This window comes from Hyaena hyaena, unplaced genomic scaffold (genome assembly GCF_003009895.1).
Source record: "Hyaena hyaena isolate Hyena2069 unplaced genomic scaffold, ASM300989v1 scaffold_533, whole genome shotgun sequence".
NCBI lineage: Eukaryota > Metazoa > Chordata > Mammalia > Carnivora > Hyaenidae > Hyaena > Hyaena hyaena.
The window spans coordinates 491,242-512,318 of record NW_024081161.1 but is presented as its reverse complement, the minus strand read 5'-3'; the positions used below and the strand labels follow the sequence as shown (position 1 = coordinate 512,318).

General features: G+C 39.6%; 1 protein-coding gene across 1 annotated transcript in view; it reads right to left on the bottom strand.

Moving 5' to 3' along the window:
• NIPAL2 (NIPA like domain containing 2) overlaps positions 1-21,077 on the bottom strand; it is an 81,356-nt gene that overhangs the window by 6,575 nt on the left and 53,704 nt on the right. Inside the window, exons 5-8 of the mRNA XM_039255483.1 lie at positions 18,127-18,248; positions 9,827-9,923; positions 2,267-2,402; positions 314-402 (exon numbers count right to left, since the gene is read on the bottom strand). Coding sequence (XP_039111414.1) covers positions 314-402; positions 2,267-2,402; positions 9,827-9,923; positions 18,127-18,248 — 444 coding nt within the window. The remainder of the gene's footprint in view (positions 1-313; positions 403-2,266; positions 2,403-9,826; positions 9,924-18,126; positions 18,249-21,077) is intronic.

Here is a 21,077-nt window from a genome sequence, read left to right as displayed (position 1 = left end):
GAGGCTAGTTTCAACCCCACTATAAGGAAATACTTTCTAATAATTAGAGCTCTCCAAATCATTAGGGGGATCCAAAACAGGACTCAGCTGTCTCGGGAGACAGAGAGCACTGGGGAGCCTTCACACCAAGAAGAATAACCTGTCTGCCAGGATATTATAGAGGAAATTCAGACCTGGGTGGAGGCGAGGAGGGTAGGACATGGGCTACACAGCTCCTTTTAAGATTTCTTGACTGTCTCATTTACTCCGAGGGAAAACTTATTTGTGCTTTTGTGGGGGTCGAGTCACCTGAGCATAGAAAACCCAAGCTCACCTGCGATAATGGCACTGGTCGTAAAGAAAACATGGTTAACGGGCACCACCATTGCTGTGTTGTAGAGCTTCGTGGCTTGATTCAGGAACCTAGAGCAGAAGGCACTTACTGAAGCTCTGGCTTTAAGAGACGTTCAGCAACAAGTTAACAAAAACATCGAGAAATGCATGTCCTTAAGCGACAACTACAAAGGGAAAGGAAGTGCAGTAAAAGGGCATTTCCAATCAGCAGTCATAGCATATATGCATCTGATGTATGAGATCAGATGTCAGGTTTTATGGTCTGTTTAAACCAACAACAGTAACAATGAAAAGCAATTAATCATATTCCGGGGCCACAGAAGTTTGAGTTGGAAGCGAGTCAAGCTGCTGGACCGGTATCACACTGGAGCTGATTCATTAGGATAGACCCTAGGATCTGTTAAACCGCATATCTGGGGAATAGTGTAGCTATCCATTGACATGCCACGTGCCAAGAAGGAAGATGGAGAAGTAAAGGAATGTTTGATGTTTCAAAAACAATGCTCGGCGCTCCAGCTGCAGAGCACATGTGGGGAGCTCAGCTTCTCACTCTGGCCACCAAGGCGACTCAGGTTCCCGCAGTGAAGCCGTGCTGCCCTGTCACTGACGTCAACTGGGCAGTTTTGAAAGGCACTAATGTTCCGGTCCTGTCCTAGCACAATGAAAAAGAAACGCTTTGTGGGTGTGCCTGGGCACACGTGTGTGTACACGTGTGTATGTATACATGCATGCATGTATATATATATGTGTGTGTACATATCTGTGAACAAAAAGACCACTCCTCGGGTGGTTTTGATGGGTGGCAGTTCTACGGTTCTAGAGATTCACCGGGCGCCAGTGTGGAAGAGGCAGGGACTGGGACAAGGGTGGCGGGGTGCCTTCGGTTGTACCTGCCCCTTAAATTCATAAAACTGAGTTTAAAGATAATGATGCTAATCACCAGATTCCAGAAAGATGTTATAGCCGTGCTGATGAGTTCAGAAGAAGAAAGGGAGAGGAAACAAAGTGGCAAGGCTTAAGCGTTAGAAACACACTCGTTCTCATAAGGACATGACAAATGAAACAGTGACAAAACACCGGGTTTCTTCAGTCACTCTCCACCTTCCTTGCAGCGGGCCCATGTCCGACCCGGCGCGATGAGACTTCGCTGCTAGCATCTGTGGAGGGAATGGTGCTCTTCCCAAGTCTAGGCCCTGATTTCCCAGCTGGCTCTGGGACGGAGTTTATGCATAGCATTTTGGGGTAAACAGAAAGCTTTCCTGGCTGGCTAAAGACAGCCTTGCAGGCAAAAGCATAATCATGATGTGAAACGGAGGGGAAGTGACTGGAGCAGATGGAGGTAGGGGGTGGGGGGAGAAGAACAGAAATTTAAAATGTTCCATGTCACCACTATTAGGCCCCAAAAGAAACATAAAACAATCATTCCACGATCCCTTGGGTACAAAGAAAATTCTGGCCAAGGATGCAAAGTTTTGGGAAAAGGATTTCCCTCCCGGCCAAATGTCTGGTTTTGTCCATCCCTGGGCAATTAATGAGCATGAGCTAAGAATGAAGGTGAAGGGTTCATGTATTTCCTATATTTAGAATGAAATCCTGGATGTGGACCTGCCCCTTTGATTTATTGCTAATGACAACCTGCGTACGATGGATATTAATTACAAGCAGAAGAGCATCAGGAAAGTATCAAAGTGCACTTAGCTAGATTATGGCCGTACTTTAGAACTCACAAGACATGAAGGCAATGCTTAGTAACAACTTATTATTGGACGCGAAGGAGAAAGCAAGGCATGCTGGCTGAGGATAAGCTGAAGGCCCTTCACCCTTAGAAATCAGTTACACCTCATTTTAATTATCCATGGATGCCAATAAAGATTAATGCTCAGAGAAGCACAGGAATGTTGAAAGATTAGTCAGTAGGTAGGAGCTAACTTACTTGACTTGGAAAACACAAGACGCTATCATGATGATAAACATGATATAGAAGATGGGGTAAGTTAGTTGCATTTTATCCGTCACAGAAAAAGTGATCATGCCTGAGACTGCTTTTACTGAAATAACAGTCAATGAGGCTGAAAAAGAAAACAGGAGACACAAATAAAATACACATTTGAGATAGAATTACAAACAAATATCTGAAGCTTACACAGTAGAGCGGTCAATACCCCAGGCATGCTTTCAGGATGCAGGCTTGTGAGAGGCTGGGGTAGGACGTGGCTCCGGACAAGTGGCAGCCGGACAGCTCAAGCCGTGCGGCACTTGGAATTTACCTAAATCAGCTAAAGATCTGCTATGTGACTGGGTGCTTTTTATCTTGGGAGCAAGCTGCTTATTTCCCAGCCCTTGCTGCTGAAAGGATGCCGCGGAGGTTATAATTACTAGGAGATGGGAGAGGAGAAAACAATGATGGGGGGGGGGGCGGGGAGAGAAGCGAAGTCAGACAGTCTATGTGACATGAATGGGAAAATAACTATTAAACGATATCGAAAAAATTTAAAGCCAAATAGATGAGAAAACTGGAGAGTGGAAAGCAACTCCCTCTGTGAATTTACTAAGAGTTGTACTGAATTCTATGTATGAGCCTTTTCGTTCATAAAGGTCTAGAAGTCTCATGAAAAAAAATATTTTTTAAAAGACAGGAATAGGAAGCAGGACCAGCGCCTAGTATTCATCTCTCAGAGTCAACCATAAATCTAAGGTTTACATAAGCACTGGCTATTTATTCTCTGTGCTAAAGAGGAACCTCGCTTGGGAGAACAAATGTTCCATAGGTTCCAAATAGCAATGAAGAAGTGACTTGATAAGGTTATATATGAAGGCAATGAGGTCTTTTCTAGAAACACCATGTCTCTGTAGGAAGAAAATAGTGTTTTCTTTTGGTTTTAGGTTGCTTAAATTTAATGTCGCATCTAATTCCGTAACTTAGCTGAAACTTACAGAAAGTGAAAAAAATTTTTTTACATCAACTCATATAACTCTAAGTCAAAGACAATGCAAATGAGCAACATTATCTGTGTTGTGGTTAGTCTACCTGGTCATGTTATCTCTCAGCTTTATCCCTTTTAGCTTTTGAAAAGGTATTATATATATAGAATGTTTAAAATAGCAGATGATGGCTAACCAGGAAAAGCCTCCCCTAATCTCCTTTTCCAAAAACTGAAAATATACTTTAGCTTGAAGAGTACCAGGGCACACTTCCAAATTAGGCATTTTTCTTTCCATTAAAAATCATAACAGAGAACAGGTGATAAATTCTAAAAGCCAACCCTCAATCTGAACAAAGAGGTCTTTACAACTGGGCCCCTCTTCATCTTAAAATCTTTTGACCTGATCATTTTACATGTTTTCTATAGATTATGAAAATAGTCCTATCTTAGCTCATCTAGGAATTTTATCTGCAGTGATGTGCGTCACTTGATGGTTTAAGTTTGTAAGGTTAGCTCTTGAGGGATCTTGATTTCCTCTTCAAGATTTTGCTTGAAATTAGACCACAATGTGGTTACAGCCTTGTGGTCTGAACAGCCAGGTTTCCCAAAGGGGTCATTAATGGGTAAGGAGTTGAACAGGCTATTCCATTAGCCTCAGAACATCAGGATTGCAAAGGCCCTTCAAGGTCATCTAATGCAACTACCATCTGATGTTAAATTATACTTAACCACAAAACAAAAACAAAACTAGACTTTTTATTAAATAGCTAAAGCAACTATTGGTTTGCTATAATCATTGTATTTTCAAAGCATGTACAATCACCAACCAATTAAACACTCTTTACTGTAACTCTGCAAGTTATTTCTAGGCTGGTGACAAGTACTTCTGTTTTATTTTTGGGTGGGACTGTGGCTGATGAGGATAGGTGAAAATATATAATTTAACATGCTATCATTCTAATGTATATATAAAAATAAAAAGTGCTCATGTATTTTCTATTTTTATATACAGAAATTAAAAGCTAGAAAAAAATGCCAGAAGAAACTACATCAAGATACTATCAGTGGTTATCTGTAGGCACTGGGATTATGCAGGACCTTTAAGCTCATTTTTTAAACCATAAAAGTTTATATGTTCCTTTAAGAAAATTTGGAAAAATGCAGAAAAGCCTAGAAAGAAAAATGAAAATCACCTGTCATCTCAACAGTCGTCTCCAAATTATTTTTAACACTTGAGAATATTTCTTTGTAGCTATTTTTCTGTCTCTGGATATGAATACATTGTAACAAATATATGTATATATAACAAATAGTATATACTATTTAGGAACCTAGCTTCAATTGCCGCTAAGTATTTTCTATGCCATTAAATAGTCTTCTAAAGCATGATTTTCATCAGCTGTGAAGTATGCCTTTGCATGAATTATACTTCATCTTGGTAATTCCCTATTTTTTGCATATTTAGGTTACATCCCCCCTCTTTTTGGCATTAAAAATGAGGTCGGGGCGCCTGGGTGGCTCAGTTTGTTAAGTGATTTCAGCTCAGGTCATGATCTCACGGTTTGTGGGTTCGAGCCCTGCATTGGGCTCCGTGCTGACAGCTAGCTCAGATTCAGCTAGCCTGCTTCAGATTCTGTGTCTCCTTCTCTCTCTGACCCTCCCCTGCTCATGCTGTCTCTATCACTCTCCCAAAAATAAATAAAACATTAAAAAAAATGAGGTAGTGATGAATATCCCTGAACATACATCTTTGCATACCACTCTGCCAGTTGCTCTAGGAAAATGAGCTAAAGGGGGCTCTGGTGACAGCTGCTGTTCTTCTGAAATATACTGGCAAGCTGCCTTCTACACAGTACCGTCACCCTCCCCTAGTACTGTGAGGCAGTGCTCAGTTACATGGATTTTTTACCTCTGTTTTCTTAGTTCTCAACAAAAGACGTGTATTACTTTTGTCATCACCACAGTGCTGTTTTTGCCTGACATAGCTGACCTGTGTTTGAAATCTGGTCTTCTTGGTTTTCTCCGACTTCATCAATTGTTCCTTCCAGAGACTTTCTCAAATTGCTATCAATGTCTCTTTATTAGAGCCACAGATATTTCACTTATTAATTTGGCTTCCATAATCCGAGTATGCTAAGCATGGAGAAGCACCTTCTGGCATTCCCAGCTTCCTGATCAGTTGAAAGCATCCTTTTTAAAAATTTTATGTATTTAGTGTGTGTGTGTGTGTGTGTGTGTGTGTGTGAGAGAGAGAGAGAGAGAGAGAGAGAGAGAGAGAGAGCAGGAGGCAAAGAGAGAGGGAGAGAGAGAGAGAATCACAAGCAGGCTCTGTGCTGTCAGTGCAGAGCCTGATGCAGGGCTCAGACCCACAAACCATGAGATCATGACCTGAACTGAAACCAAAAGTCGGACACTTAGCAGACTGAGCCACCCAGACGCCGCTAGTTGGAAGTATTCTGCTGGGAGTTGAAAGAAGATTGCAGCCATAGGCATGGGGAGCCCCTCACCAGAAGCCAGCTTTCTTTCTTCCTGGTTGCCCTCACTTTCTATTTTCTTTTTTAGTTCATTTTTTAAATCTATCACACAAACAATAGTATGTTAAAAATAAACTTAAAAAAAATCCACCTGCATACTGCTGCTACCTCTCACTCATTTCCAGTGTACGCCTCATGTGTGCTTTTAATCACAACGAAGGTAGTGCCATGTTGTGTGCTATGTTTTCCGTTTAACCTGACACTATAAATATTTTTCAAAGCTGCTACCCAGTTTTCATAATTATTTTTTTTTCTTGTAGAAGTGATGTGATCATTATAAAATACCCAACCAACACAGATTAGTATAAAAAGAAGAGTGGGCAATCTTTTTCTCATTTCTTAGTGTAATGACAGCACTGGTGCTATTTCTCCATCACGTATGCTTCTTCAGCTTTTGGTTTAGGAGAAAGATGTTTTTCTAATTTCACAGAAACAGAGACTAGAATGGTGGTTGGCAGGGGGTAGGGGAAAGGGGGTGATATAGGTCAAAGGGCCCAGATGTTTAGTTTAAGAAGAGTAAATTCTGAGGATCATTCGCTTAACTATAGTTAATAATGGGGTATTGTATACTTCAGAGTTGCTGAGAGATCTTAAGCATTCTCACCACACACACACACACACACACACACACACACACCTGTTCACTATGTTAACTATATGAGGTGATAAATGTGTTCACTATCATGAGCTTGGTAATCATTCTACAATGTATATGCATATCAACGTATCATGTTGTGTAAATATATACTATATATATTACTACATGTATACTATATGTGCCAATTATTTCCCAATAAAGTGAAAATTATTAAAAAGAGAGAAATATGTTTTTGACACAGATATCCCTCTATTCCGATTACATTTCAAATTCTTTATTAGAAACGGATGTTAAATTTTAACATGTCTTTTCAGCATCTAGATATTTACATGCTATTCCCCTTTTGAGTCATTAACATGATGAACTATATTAGTGGATTTCTTTAAGAACCACTCTTTCATTTCCATAATTAACCTAGTTAATTCAAATGTTTTCTTTGCACTCACTGTCCTCAGAACAGACATGGCTGTGTCCTCATAGAACTAATCTGGTGGAGAAGATGAGCTGATAACAGAATGTAAATATATAAGTAGAGTATATATGCACAAATTATTATTATTTTTTTTACAAATAGTTTATTGTCAAATTAGTTTCCACATAATATATGCACAAATTATTATAAGTGTTACAGAGAAAAAGAATCCATTTCATTGAGACCACTTGGTCATGAGGTATGTTTTTTCTTTTTTCTAGATTCTACTTGCTAATTTTTTATTTGAGACTTTTACATTAATATTGAGTAAGGAAATTAGTACATGGTATTCCTACGGTATGCTACTTGGGATCAGTATTTATACTGATTATGTAAACAAAACTGGAAAGCTTTTTATGCCTGCAAATAGTCTGAACAACATCAGAATAATCTGTTTCTTTTTTTTTTTTTTTTTTTATTTATTTCTAGGAGAGAGAGAGAGATTGTGTGTTTTGGTGTGTTTTAGAGAGAGAGGGAGTCACAGACTGAAACAGGCTCCAGGCTCTGAGCTGGCAGTCAGCACAGAGCCCGACGCGGGGCTCGAACCCACGAACCGCGAGATCATGACCTAAGCGAAAGTCGGACGCTTAACCGACTAAGCCACCCAGGCGCCCCGGGAATAATCTGTTTCTTAAAGATTTAAATCTTTTAGGTTGAAAGTATGTAGGCCTGGTTCTTTTCAGGATGTAGTTTTTTAAACAGCTCTTCTATGCCTTCTGTATCTATTTTCCTCTAAAAAAAATAAGTGATTTAATCAAGTTTTCATCTTTGTTGTCACTTTTAATTCTAAATTTTAATTTTAATTTTGGATATCTGAGATTTTTCCTTTCTTTCGTTTTATGAATGATCTATTTTAATGTCTTTCAAGAATAGGTTCTTGGGATTATTTATCAATCCGTTGTTTTTCTGTGTTCCATTTCATTAATTTTTACCTTTATTAATTGCTCCTTTCTGCTTGCCTCAGCTTTATTTCAGTATTATTTTTCCCCTTTTTGAGTTGAGGGCTTGACTTACATTTAATGCAATGAATTTCCTTCTGAATACAGCATTAGTCATAAGCTATAGGTTTAATATTAAGTGTTTCTGTAATAATTTAAAATATATATGCTGCAATGAAATCTTGGTTTCTGCTTGAGCCCAGCTGCAGTTTAAGAGTAGTGTCAACATTTCTAGATGTTACGGTCTCACTGGCTTCTGTTATTATTTTCTGTTTTTGTTTCACTGGGATCTGAGAATGTGGTCTGTACTATTTCAACTTCCTGGAATTTATCAAGGATTTCTTTGTGGCCAATTACACAATTAACTTCTGTAAATGTCACACAGGCACTTGAAAGCAGGTGTATGGTCTGTTTTCGGGATCTGGAGTTCAACATTAGAGCAATGTTGAGGTTTCATTCCTCTATCCTTATAGCTCTTTCTGTCTACCTACCTTCCACGAGCTAAGAGAAGTCTTCGGCTCCTCTCGTATTTCTATTAACATAGTTTTCAAAAGAGCTGCTGCTCAAATGTCCTGAGGCCTCCTGGCCTTAGTGCCCCCCCTCCCAGCCCTCAGCCTGCCACGCTGGGCAGCTAAATACTAATGTGGGGCCTCCAGGAGGCTTTGCTGCATTTAGTGCTTCTGTCTGGATTTTAACTTGGGCAGTAAGAGTATGGCCTTCTGCTTTCTTTTACTTTCAATCTGCATTACCTTGTTTTAGATGACATGTATGTATGAAGTTGGAGTATTTCACAACCAGCAAGTGCCGGTTAGAAAGAGCACCATTTCTGTAGCTCTCGTGGAGTTGAACTGGAGAACACTGGCTGTATCCAAATTTCAGAATCTTTTTCAAAACCAGTCTGGGAATTTTTCTGAAGTCCAATATGGGAATTTTCTTTATTACTAGGTGAATTTATCCTATTTACATTTATGATCATGACTGCTATGTATGATCTTAATTCTGTTATCTTATTTTCCTATTTAAAATTTCCTTTATTTTCAACATTTTTCTATATAATGTGTATTTTATCTCTTAGTGGTTTGCTTTCGTTCTCCCTACCTGGTAATTTGGAAAGAAACAACAATAAAGTTCTTTTTCTGTTCTTTTCATCAACAGCATACCTGACTATAGTATAGATTCATTTCTATAAGTAACTATCACAAATACAAATCTTCTAATTCAAAGGAGAGAACTAGTTCATGAAATGAAGATTAAAAAATGAAATCTCAGCTCCTCCTTAACATGAAGGCTGCTGTCTATCCCAATGGTATAAGTATAATCTATAGAGTCACAGCAAACAACACATGATGTATAGTTCATCTTATTGGCAAAGAAGAGGGAAAAAAAGAATTATAAATAATTTTTAAAGGCATTTTTCCAAATGACTAGTGAGAGCTCCTAGTGTTGATTTATATGAAGGTGTGTGTGTGTGTGTGTGTGTGTGTGAGAGAGAGACAGAGAGAGAGAGAGAGAGAGAGAGAGAGAGAGGAGGGGAAAGGGTAGATTTAAAAATACATAGTGGGCTTATAGAAGCATCAGTTTCCAAATCCTGGAAAAAAAAGGAAATGAGTAGATAAACAATGAATGAAAAAAATATTGTATTTAAGAAAATCATTCTGCTTACATTTATGTTTCATATTAGCCACATCTCAGTAATTCCTGAAACAAAAGTTTCAGTTGGGATCATTCATTTGTTCCTCTTTTAATATTTTTCAATTATATCCTAAGAAATAAAATACTCTAATTGTCAGAGAGCAAATAAAATTACCCTGAAGTAAAAACCTTACATGTTTTTAAAGGAATTAAACACACCAATTGTAGCCATGGATATGCAAAATATAGTTTGCATGATTGAGCCTGGGTTTCTTCTACAGATCAGAGTTGAAAAGTAGAAACAATGAGAAAGGAACAGAATGCTCAAGTGTCCTTCAAATCTTTTTTGACTTAGCACAGTTAGATTACAGAATGAGAAAACAGTAAGTTCTTACCTAGGAGTGCCACCAGGCTCAGCAGAATCACCATGTGCTTCATGGCTTTTCTCTTATGGAAATAGAGGAGGGTGCAGAAAAGTAATATTTCTGAAATCTAGAAGTGAAAAAGATGAAAAAGAGTAGAGTGTAAATTATTTTACACAAAGTCTTCTGAAGGCCACACTTCTCTTTCTGGTTTCTCAGCAGTTCTGTGAGAATTGAGGGTGGCTGGTGTTCGTTCCTAAGGACAATGACAAATGTATGAGAACAATATACGGAACCTCAGCCACGCAGACCCAGAGCTCTAACCTCACCTATATGCCAACAATGCCGAGATAGGCAATTCTGGCCTCATTTGTCCAACTACCTTCTAGACATCTCCACACACAGGTTCAATAGCCATAGAACACAAATGCGGGCAGTAAACTCCTGTGGGCCTTCCTTCCCCACCTATCCCTCCTGGGACCTTCACCCCTGCAGTGAGTCACATCATCACACACCTCTTTGCATCAGCCAGCAACTCCTTCCTCTCCCTCACTCCCTCCTGCCCTCTCTCTGACCACTGCAATAGCTTCTAGTTCGTCTCTGATTCTACTCTTGCCTCTATAATCCAACCATTCAGCAGCCAGAGGAATCATTTAAAGGCACAATTTGAATAATGAACTAGGTCATTCATACAGAATGTATGATACACATATAAGGTATTTACATAATATGACAAGCAGCCATGTGCCCTGCACCCAGCCAGAGAAAGAGAACACTATGAGGCCTCCTGTGCACCACACTCCAATTGCACCCCTCTCCTCCTAGGCTCTCCCCAGCAACCACTACACTGAATTCTGTGTTTACCATTCACTTTCTTTATAGTTTACCATCTTTCATGTATCCCCCAACAGCACCTTGTTTATTTTTGCACTTTATACCTGCAGAATCATAGTTGCTTTCAATTACTTGCTTTTCCCCCACCCCACTGTGCATTATTTATGAAATTTACCCAGGATGATGTATGTAGTAGAAATATATATTAATCCAGTCATTCCTTTGCTTAAACCTCCTATGGTTTTCTATCATGTTAAGAATAAAATCTTGGATGGGCTACCTCTGTTGGCCACAGATCCCCCCCACCCCCCCCCACCAGTTCTCTGCAGTGGTCAGATTGCTCCTGCCTTTGGGCCTCTGCACTAACTGTTGGGAGTTGCCTGGAATACTCCTTCCCTGATGTCCCTACAACGGCTCCTTCTAGTCACTCAAATTTCAGCTTAGACATCACCTCCTCCATGAAGTCTTCTCTGACTGCTCTAATCTAGCAGAGCCACCTCTCATCTACTGTAGAACATTTTATCATCAACTGGCATTTTCCTGTTCATGCACTTATGTGTTTCTTGTCTGTTTCCCCAGCTAGCACATGAGAACAGGGACTTTATCTGCCCTATTGGCTGTTGTCTTTAGTGCCTGGGCACAACTGGTTACTCAATAAGTATCTATGGAATTAATGAATAACTTACACCTCAAATTTATTATGAACAACTTGCCAAAAACCAGACCTAATGTCTAATAAACTGAGTGTTCAATAAATATTAATTGACTGTCTAAAATTTTCCTACCCTTAAGAAAACTCTAACGTAATTTTGAGTTCTCAGTTTTATTTTTGTTTTAACTTTTTTTTTCTTTTTTGAGGTCATTAAGATAGCTTGATGCAAAGTTTTTTTTTTTCCAAAGAGGTAGTATCCTTGGCTTGAAATCATAAATATGAATGTTTACTTTTCTGATGTAAAAACACCACCACTCATTTTTTCTTAAAAATTACTAGAATTAGGGACTTTGCCACATTCAGGGCAATGTTTTACTTATGGAGCCCTCTCTAAATCAACATGAATCGCTACTGTTTCAGTTCAAGGCTTGCTTGTTGTGTGTGTGTGTGTGTGTGTGTGTGTGTGTGTGTGTGTTTGTGTGCGTGTGCATGTGCATGTGCGTGTGCGTGTGTTTCCCCCTTGAATCCTCTGTGGGCACAGAAAACAGCAAGACCATATCTTCCTCATTTAAAAACCTTTCATCTCATGTGGAAGATTAAGTCATCCCTCAGTCTTTTCCTGGTGAATTAAACCAATTACTTTAACTTTTTCTTATAGGCCTTCTTTGCCAGGTCTTTAATTGAATCAAGCCATGCTCCAAAAGCTATTAAACTCCTATCACTTTGTCTTCCCAAAACTACCATCACAACATGGGTTGGGTGTCCCCAGCTCTGTGCAGCTCATCAATCGTTAGCAGAAATACCCTTGTTGGCTCCATTCCACTCTCAACCACGGGCTTCCATTCCTCACACTGACACAATTACAAGCAACTCACGGCGGCGTTTGGGACCACTGTCTTTGTCACTGGAGAGAAGGCAGCTCGGCCTGCATTGATGCACAGAATGTGCTGGCTAAATCTGTTAGCAGGGGGATTATTAAATTGGGGGGTAGGGGGAAAATGAGGGTAGTTATCAGCTCTAAATATCAAATATGACTTTTTTTTTTCAAATTCCATCTCTGTGGTTAACATGAGCTCCTAGGACTCACATTGGCTGTCACTGCGCTAGATTCTGCCTTGTGGCAAGTGGTCACGGAGCCCCCAGGAATAAAATAGTCAAGCAGCATGAATTAATGTTAATTTTTTTTCTAGCAACATATTTTCTGCCTCTCTGAAAATATCACTATGAAAACAGCTGTGGTTTCTACAGGTTGCTGAGACCCAGGGAGAAGCTGCTGAGCTGATTGCGGTCTCAGGGCTCAGAAATAATGACAGCACTTAACTGCAGGCTCACCACCCACTCTACATGCACCAATTCATCGAATCCTCACAACCTTAGGAGGCAGGAGCTATTTTACTGATGAAGAAATCAAGGCTCAAAGGGGTTAAATGATGCAGGTCTAAGAGGCTGCATAACCTCCCAAAGATGCACATGTCCTAATCTCTGTACTTGTGTGCATGTTACATTATATGGCAAAGGGCCTTTGGAGATGCGATTAAGGCTACAGACTTTGAGATGGGGAGATTATCCTGGATTATCCAAGAGGGCCCAAAGTATGCACACGAGTCCTAAAAAGCAGAGAACCAACCCAGGCATGGTCAGAGAGAGATGGAATGTGAGAAAGAACAGTGTCAAGGAAGGTCGGTGGCCTATAGAAGCTGGAAAAGGCAAGGAAATGGATTCTCCTCCAGAGGCACCAGGAGGAATATAATCCTGCCAATAAGTTGATTTTAGCCTAGTGAGACCGTGGTGGACTTCTGACCTTCAAAACTGTAAGATAATAAATTTGTATTGCTTTAAGCCACTAAGTTTGAGGCAATTCATTCTGGAAGCATTAGGAAACTCACTCAGGTTTTGGTATCTGATGAAGTCCTTTCCGAAGAACAGAATCTTCAGGATGAGTTTTCTGAACTGACTCTGGGTTTTCTGGATTGGTTCTCTAATCTAATTAGATTTAAAGGCACCAATCACCCTGTTTTTGGTGGTGAGAATAGCACTGGTGGACCTTGGGATGACGTGACAAAAGGGATACACAAAATTTCACCATTGGATGCCCCACTTCCAGTACAAAAATCTGAGCCCATGTTCATCTCATTTTCCCTCACCAAGTCCTTCCTTGAAAGTGCAGACTTTGAGATGACTTCCTTGCCCAAAAGAAATGAGCTCTGCAAAGGCTCTCTCCAGGGCCGTCTGGACAAAGATTTGATCCTCAGGAGTTGGCTTTTATTAATTCTGCACAGAGAGTTGTGTTGTGAATTGGATTGGCGTGTGCACCCTGGAGGTGGGCTGCTTGGTTTTGAATTCTGGTTCTGCCACTTAGTATTTATGTAGCCTTGGGCAAGTTACCAAACTTCCCTTCCTCAGTTTCCCCATCTGCTGATGCATAGGGCTGCTGCACAGGTAAAGGGCAAAATGTCATCAGCTGCATGCAGGGCTCAGCCTGCCCGGTCAGTGCTGGCCGCTGCAACTGCAGAAGTGTGCCCGGGGCAGATATGCAAGAGTCACATGCATTCAGGCAGCAGAGCAAATGAACCTCATGCAATAGATATTGAGGTCGTATGAAAATAGTTTTTTTCCCCCCTTCAGGTTTTTAACACCTGGTGCTGGGTTTTGAAGCAGTTTTGCCAGAAAGGATGACTTAATAATCAGCTTTGGCATATAGAATTACACCCAACAATAGGGCTCAGCCTCTGCTTCTGCTGATTTAATTGTCTGCCTGGTGGAGAGAAAATGAGCACCATGTGGATTATTTTGTGAAGGATCCTATGTGCACAAGAGAAGTTTCCATTTGAATACTCTGTTGGAAAATCTGGGTGGGCAAAATGGCCACAATCAAGCCTGCCAAAGAACATGAAGGAATTGAGGCTCGGGGCCGAAATGTCCTCATGTGTGTTCTGCAGACCGCAGTAAGAGGTTTACTCAACAAAAGGTCCTTCAGGAAAAGGACCTCGTGGTCGGCAATTCCATCCCTTTGTTTCCTAAAGGACTTCTGGCTTTGAACATGTGAACAGAGATGAATTTCTCAGAGGGGGCCATGGTAAGCAGCATCTTTCTAAGAACATTTAACCTTAAAAATGCACTTGCTTTTTGGTGAGCACCAGGTGGGGCTACCCATCTGTGAACACAGGCTAGGAAAGACCTTATTAGTGGGTGAGCAAAGGACACTTCATGCTTCACTGGCCAGTACCAAGCTTCTCAAATCCTCCGCCTGCTACAAAGAGAACCAGTTCAGAGGACAGGCTCCTGGGCTTTGTTTCTGAGGCTTCCACTTCACGTAAGCCTTAAAGGTAACACAGACATGGACAAGACTTAAAAGTAACATGGACATGAATGTAACGCGGGCATCCGCCTGGTGCAGGGAAACACATGAGACAAGGAGATGCTGTTAGCCAGTCTGGGATACAATTTTACAATCCTCATCTGAGAAAGGTAAAACTTATTCAGACTCTAAAATATCTCTTTATCCATTTTATTCGTTATTTGATTAGTCCTTTAAAGCAATTCAGGTACTGCATTTATACTCGGGGTAGTACAAGAGCAGCTAGGTGAATGATCGTTCAAAGAATAGCCTTAATTGCTCTAATTATGATCTCTGCAGTCATGATTTGCAGAAAAAGCACAGAAATTTCCATTTCCAAGGATTAAATATTAATTACTTGATGTTTTAACAGATTTAAGCCAAACTTCAGCTCAAGAGCTTAGCATGTAATTGGTAACTTTGTAGAGTCTTTAGAGAGGTAACATATAATGGATTAAATTCCAAACTAAGATATATTCCCTTTAGAGTCTAAAGCCAATAACGTTATTAATTTTTTAAGGTTTATTCATTTTTCAGAGACAGAGAGAGACAGAACATGAGAGGTGGAGGGACAGAGAGAGAGAGAGAGAGAGAGAGAGAGAGAGAGAGAGAATCCGAGGCAGGCTCCAGGCTCTGAGCTGTCAGCACAGAGCCCAACACAGGTCTCAAACTCATGGACTGTGAGATCACGACCTGAGCTGAAGCTGGACGCTTAACCAACTGAGTCACCCAGGTGCTCCCCCACAGTGTTATTCAAATGTGACTTTATTAAAGACTTACTTTATGCTATCTTATAAATATCTGGAATCAGTTACATTTTTGGGTGGCATTTACTTTCAAATATACTTTCATTATTTTATGGAAATATGTGTCTCTCCCAGGGCTGTAAAATTCTCTATACCCTGGGTGTCCAGTCTGTTGAATGAACTAGTGAATAAATGAATGAATGAATTTAAGAGTTGACTTTGAAAAATGGCAAAATGCAAGTAATGTCAGATATGCTTTTTGTGTGTGTGTGGAAATAGAAGGTTTAATAAAGAGTAGTTTCGTTCTTCCAAATGTTTTCTCTGGTGTTAAAATAATATAAGTCATGTCATCATCAAACAATGCTGCTTATTTGCAGGCAATTAAGCCTTGCTGCATCTTTAATCTATAAAGGATTCAATTCGGGCTATTCATTTTCTGGTTACAGACTATGTGGGCTTTTTCTTACTGGATGAAGAATTTGTTTTGCCTGTGAGAAACAATGAAATCTGGCCACGTGTAGCAACATGGATGGACCTTGAGGGTGTTATGCTGAGCGAAATAAGTCAGGCAGAGAAGGACAAATACCATATGTTTGCACGTATAGGAGGATTAGGAGGAACTTGACGGAGGAACAAGGGGGAGAAGAAGGGGGAAATGGTGGGGGAAAGGGAGAGAGGCAAACCATGAGAGACTCTTGAATGCTGACAAAAACTGAGGACTGATGGGTGTGGCGGGGAGGGGGGGATGGGCATGGAGGAGGGCACTTGTGGGGATGAGCACTGAGTGTTATGTGGAAACTAATTTGACAATAAACTATTTGTAAAAAAAAAAAAAAGAATTTGTTTTGCCTGTAGGCAAAAAATAATAATATATTGGTAGGAGTTCAAGTGTAGGCTATCATGAAAATGGATGTGATTGATAAAATCTGTGATTGTTAAAGGGCTGGGTCTGCCGGACAAGCAGGAAGATACAATGGGGCACAGGGGAGACACAAAGTATGATAGACCTGAATTAGGCAGTCCAATCCTAAAGGTTGATACACAGAAGAATGGGAGCCTTCCAATATAAAAAAGAAGAGAGTTCACGGGAGAAGACATTGAGTTCAATGTTTGAGATGTTACATCTGAGGAACCTATGGGACATCCAGGCAGGGATGAGTAATAAGTGGACAGATGAGAACACAGATCTGCAACTCAGAAGATGCCTGGGAGGGAGATGTAGATCTGGATTTGAAAGTCTTTCTAAAGGATGATGGGGGTTGTCAGTGGTATCACACTAGAAAACTCTGGAAGACTATGTAACATGAATAGATTAAAAGTGGTTGGCATGAGAGAAGGAGGTGCCCACCAAGAGTATGGGATGGCCTAGTCACAGAGGAAGAGGAGAAACAGGGAAAATAAACTAAGGAAGTCATGGAAGAGAAGGGTTCAAGGAGGAAATGATGGGTTATGAGTAAATGTTGCACAAGGTTCAAGGAGCAGCAGGACCAAAAAAGCAATTCTATCTGGCAATTTGTGTGTGTGTGTGGGGGGGGCAGGGGGGATCTACCAGATGATGAGGAGTGAATAGGAGCCAGGAAAGTAGAGGGAAGGGTAGAGGAGAAGGGAAATAAGACAATGTATTAAAGAGCATGTATGGATGAGGATTAAAAAAACCCCAGAGAAACCTATTATCTTTGAGTAAAAGAAACCAGTATAGAGGGAGACCAGAAAGAGAAAACACCTATAGCACTTGTGTTCCTGTGGTCAGAATTATATATCAGAGATGACAAGATACATAGAATTCCTGTCACAAAGATTAAGGACTGCAAGATAATCATGTTAATATCATGTAGTTCCCACTGTAATATTCTGGGTTACACTCAGAGCAAAGTTCATGAATAAACACGTCCCCACAAATGACAATGTCACGCTTTTGAATAACAGGTGCATGAAGTAGGGTCATACCATTTTACCTGTTTTAATGGCAGAGGACTAGACCAGAGAGCTTTTCAAAGTCATTCCTGATCGTAAATATGTATGATTCTCTCTGCTTTGATTCTTCTTGTTGAATTCATAATTATTTTACTAACATAGTTCAAGGTTAAAAGCTCATATAGTCTATCCCAGTTTTCTTCTTACCACCTGCCCCTCCTGGAATATGCTTATTCTTCACCATAAACTGACTTCTGAAACAAGTTACCTACCAACTGCTGCAAGCACGTTCTCTCTGTACTCATGGGATACAGCCACTACATCAAATAAAGTATCCCAGTTAGCGGCTCCACATTTCTCTATCAGCTCATTCCATTCTTTCTTTTACACATCTCTTGGTATTATCCTTCTGCTGTCTACTTCTCCCCAATCTGTTACATTATTCTCAATGAACACTTTTTTGAAGAAAATATCTATTTTGAATAAAGTCCATGAAGTAAAAGGTGTCTTCAGGTAATTCCCTTTGACCTGGGAAGAGAGGTTTTTGGGGTTTGCGTTTTTACTTTGAGTTGTCCTAAAACATGTTGCTCTGGGATTTGCTTGATTAAATATTGTGGAAATTGTTCCACTGACAGGTCACCCCCAAGAATAGGGTACTTGGAAACTGGGGGTGCTCTATTGCTGATTTAGTGTTTCAAATACTTTGATAGTAGTCAAATATATTTACGGTTTAATGAGGTATTAATGTTAAGAAGAAAAGATTATACTCATTCTCTAATATCTGCAGGTACCAGCGGTCTAGATAGTATAGCTTCTGGGATAGTAAAAAAGTGTTTTTAAAAATTCTTACCACATAGATCAGGAACTGCCAGCCAACAAAGTAATACTGTACTGTTCTTGCAGAGATAGGCTGAGTTCTATTTGGAGCAAAGTTCACCAATAAATATGTTCCCACAAATGCCAATGTCATACCTTTAAATAAAATTGAAAAGACAAACCAAGTTGAAAAGGGATATTTAAGTCTTTTTGTCAATGCAGACATTACCTACAGACTATTACTTGTAAAAATGCCTACAGTCCCTTCCTGTTAAAATACAGTTCACCAAACCATCTCTAGATAGCATCATGCATTCACATGATGGCATTATCTTTATAAGAGAGATAAAGGCCATGGAAAGGATCGAGTAGGACATGACTTCTGATTTTTCTTGTTGTTTCAGATGAATCCTTGCCTCATCAGAAAACCAAAATATGGCCAAGATCATAACACGTGCATTTGGAGACATGAGAACACATCCAAGCTGGCTGTTTGTTCTCACACTGACCAGTAAGAAAATGATAGATTTAGGTCCATCAGAGCCCAGAGAGTGGGAAAGTTCACCACCTGATGATCTACTCTGTACTGATTCATCTTTGAAGCTTGTACACACACACACACACACACACACACACACACACACACACACACATGATTTTACACTTTTCATTGCCATTTATTGGAGAACTTTTAACAGAAATAACAAAGGTGAATGTTGACTTTGGTATAAGATTTATTTAATACAATTTAGAGTCTAGAATTCTAGGAGTAACTTAGTAAAATATCACATTATAAACCTATGTAATCGATGTGTTACTGTCATTCCTTTAACATTACTTAAAATAATGGAGGAAAGAAATGTGTACGGGAAGAGGGGCCACTTAAGGAGGAATAGAGGGAGAGGCCTTGACCTTGCAAATAACACTGAAAACTGCTTATTTATTAATCATCAGCAGAGAAAAACTGATATATGTAGCATTTTTCAGATAGCACCCTTGAAAACATAATTCAACTTGTTTCATCACTAAGGTTAGCATTGTTGTGTATATAATTTACAACCAGCACTGACTCCAACCTGAAGCCATTGGGTTGGTTTATAAAATCTCACAATTCAAAGATACCAATTTCCTGTTCCTCTTAATCAAATGATTTAGGGTTTTAAACTCTAGTTTCCGATAACAAACAGCATTTGACTTTTCACACAAGCTAGACAATAGTTATTCAAGGTATTGTAGAGGCTATAAAATAAGCTTCTTCTAATGTAAGAACTTACTCTGTAATTCTTTGTGAAGGTGGAAATTATATACAAAATTTTTAAAGCTATTTCTAATGAGAATTTTTATTTTTATTTTTTTAATTTTTTAAAACGTTTTATTTATTTCTAGGAGAGAGAGAGAGAGAGAGAGAGACAGCGTGAGTAGGGGAGGGTCAGAGAGAGAGGGAGACACAGACTCTGAAACAGGCTCCAGGCTCTGAGCTGGCAGTCAGCACAGAGCCCGATGCGGGGCTCGAACCCACGAACCGTGAGATCATGACCTAAGCGAAAGTCGGACGCTTAACCGACTAAGCCACCCAGGCGCCCCTCTAATGAGAATTTTTAAAATGAAAAAACAATATACATTATTAAGTGCTGCAATAAAAAGAAAATAATAAAAACTGTATATAAGAATTTGGGCAAAATTATTGTTCAGCCCTGCCCTTTCTTTGGAAATGAAGAAAAGATTTTGTAAGAAAATAGTTCAATATTAGGTTCCTAGGAAGATGGGATTAAAAAAAAACAGATTTCTAAATTTGGTACACTGAAATAGAATAAATCCATTGAATACAACTCAAAAATCTCAGAGACTTCTTTCTTTTGTGAAGTCCGAATTTCTTATTTTTATTGAGTTCCTCTGCCAGTAATTTTTTATCTCCTATAACTGTATCTAATGTCAATTAAACTTTTTTAAAGTTAGTTTTGAATGGGTAACATATGGTAAAATAATTTTTTTAAAGACACACAAGGGTAGTGAGTGAAAAGTTAAATTTCTCTCATAACCTTCAGGCCCACTAGTTCCCCTCCTGGAAGTTAATACTGTCACCAAGTCTTAGATTTCCTTTTCCAGGGATATGTTACTCAGGTGTGTGAGAGAGTGCATAAGTTTTGGTTTTCTACACAAACGATAGCATATTATACACACTTGCTTTTGTTCTATAACAGAATATGTTGGAGAACATTTCACATCAGTATATATAGGGCAGCCTCATTCTTTTTAAGTCTGCATAATATCTCACGCTTTGGAGGTAGTGTTATTTCACTTAGCTTTCCAAAAGGGTCCCTGGTCCACATCCTGACATCTCCCTTCCTGCCTCACATCTGCTTCCTCATTTGCATACTGTGCCCATTTCCACCAAGGCGGATCTTCACTACATTTCAAAATTCCCTGAAAACAAATAAAATGACTGATGATTTTGCAATTGTACTTTCAAAGTACTTTTGCACGTATGTTATTTCACTTGAGCAGCATATCACTGGGAATCTAGTAAAGAACTCTGTGGCAGCTCAGTAGGTCACACATCCTTTTTCTTAATAATTTTAATTTCAGCTCCTGCAACAATTACCAAGGTAGTGCTAGACAGTTTGCTACCTGTTATATGCTTGTTTACTTGGTGTCATTTGTATTTGTCTGTGGGATTCACTGCCTCCTGTGTGGATCATGTGCATACTTTCTACAAGTGTGTAGAAGTGTTGAAGAAAGTCATTAGCAGCTCCTTAAATAAATTTCCTTAAAATGTATTTATAGCCCAGCTTTTTCTAAAAGTGGCATGAGATGTCATTTCCTGATTTCCTTTTTCAATGAAGCCATAAACTTTCTTTCATTTGAAAGACACAGATTTCTAAATCAGAAAACTTGGTAGTTTACCTTCTGCTGGCCCATTTGCCCAAGGGAGTAATCTGGAAGCTTAAGATACTCCAGGAAGGGAAGTAGCCCTTGGCACGCTCT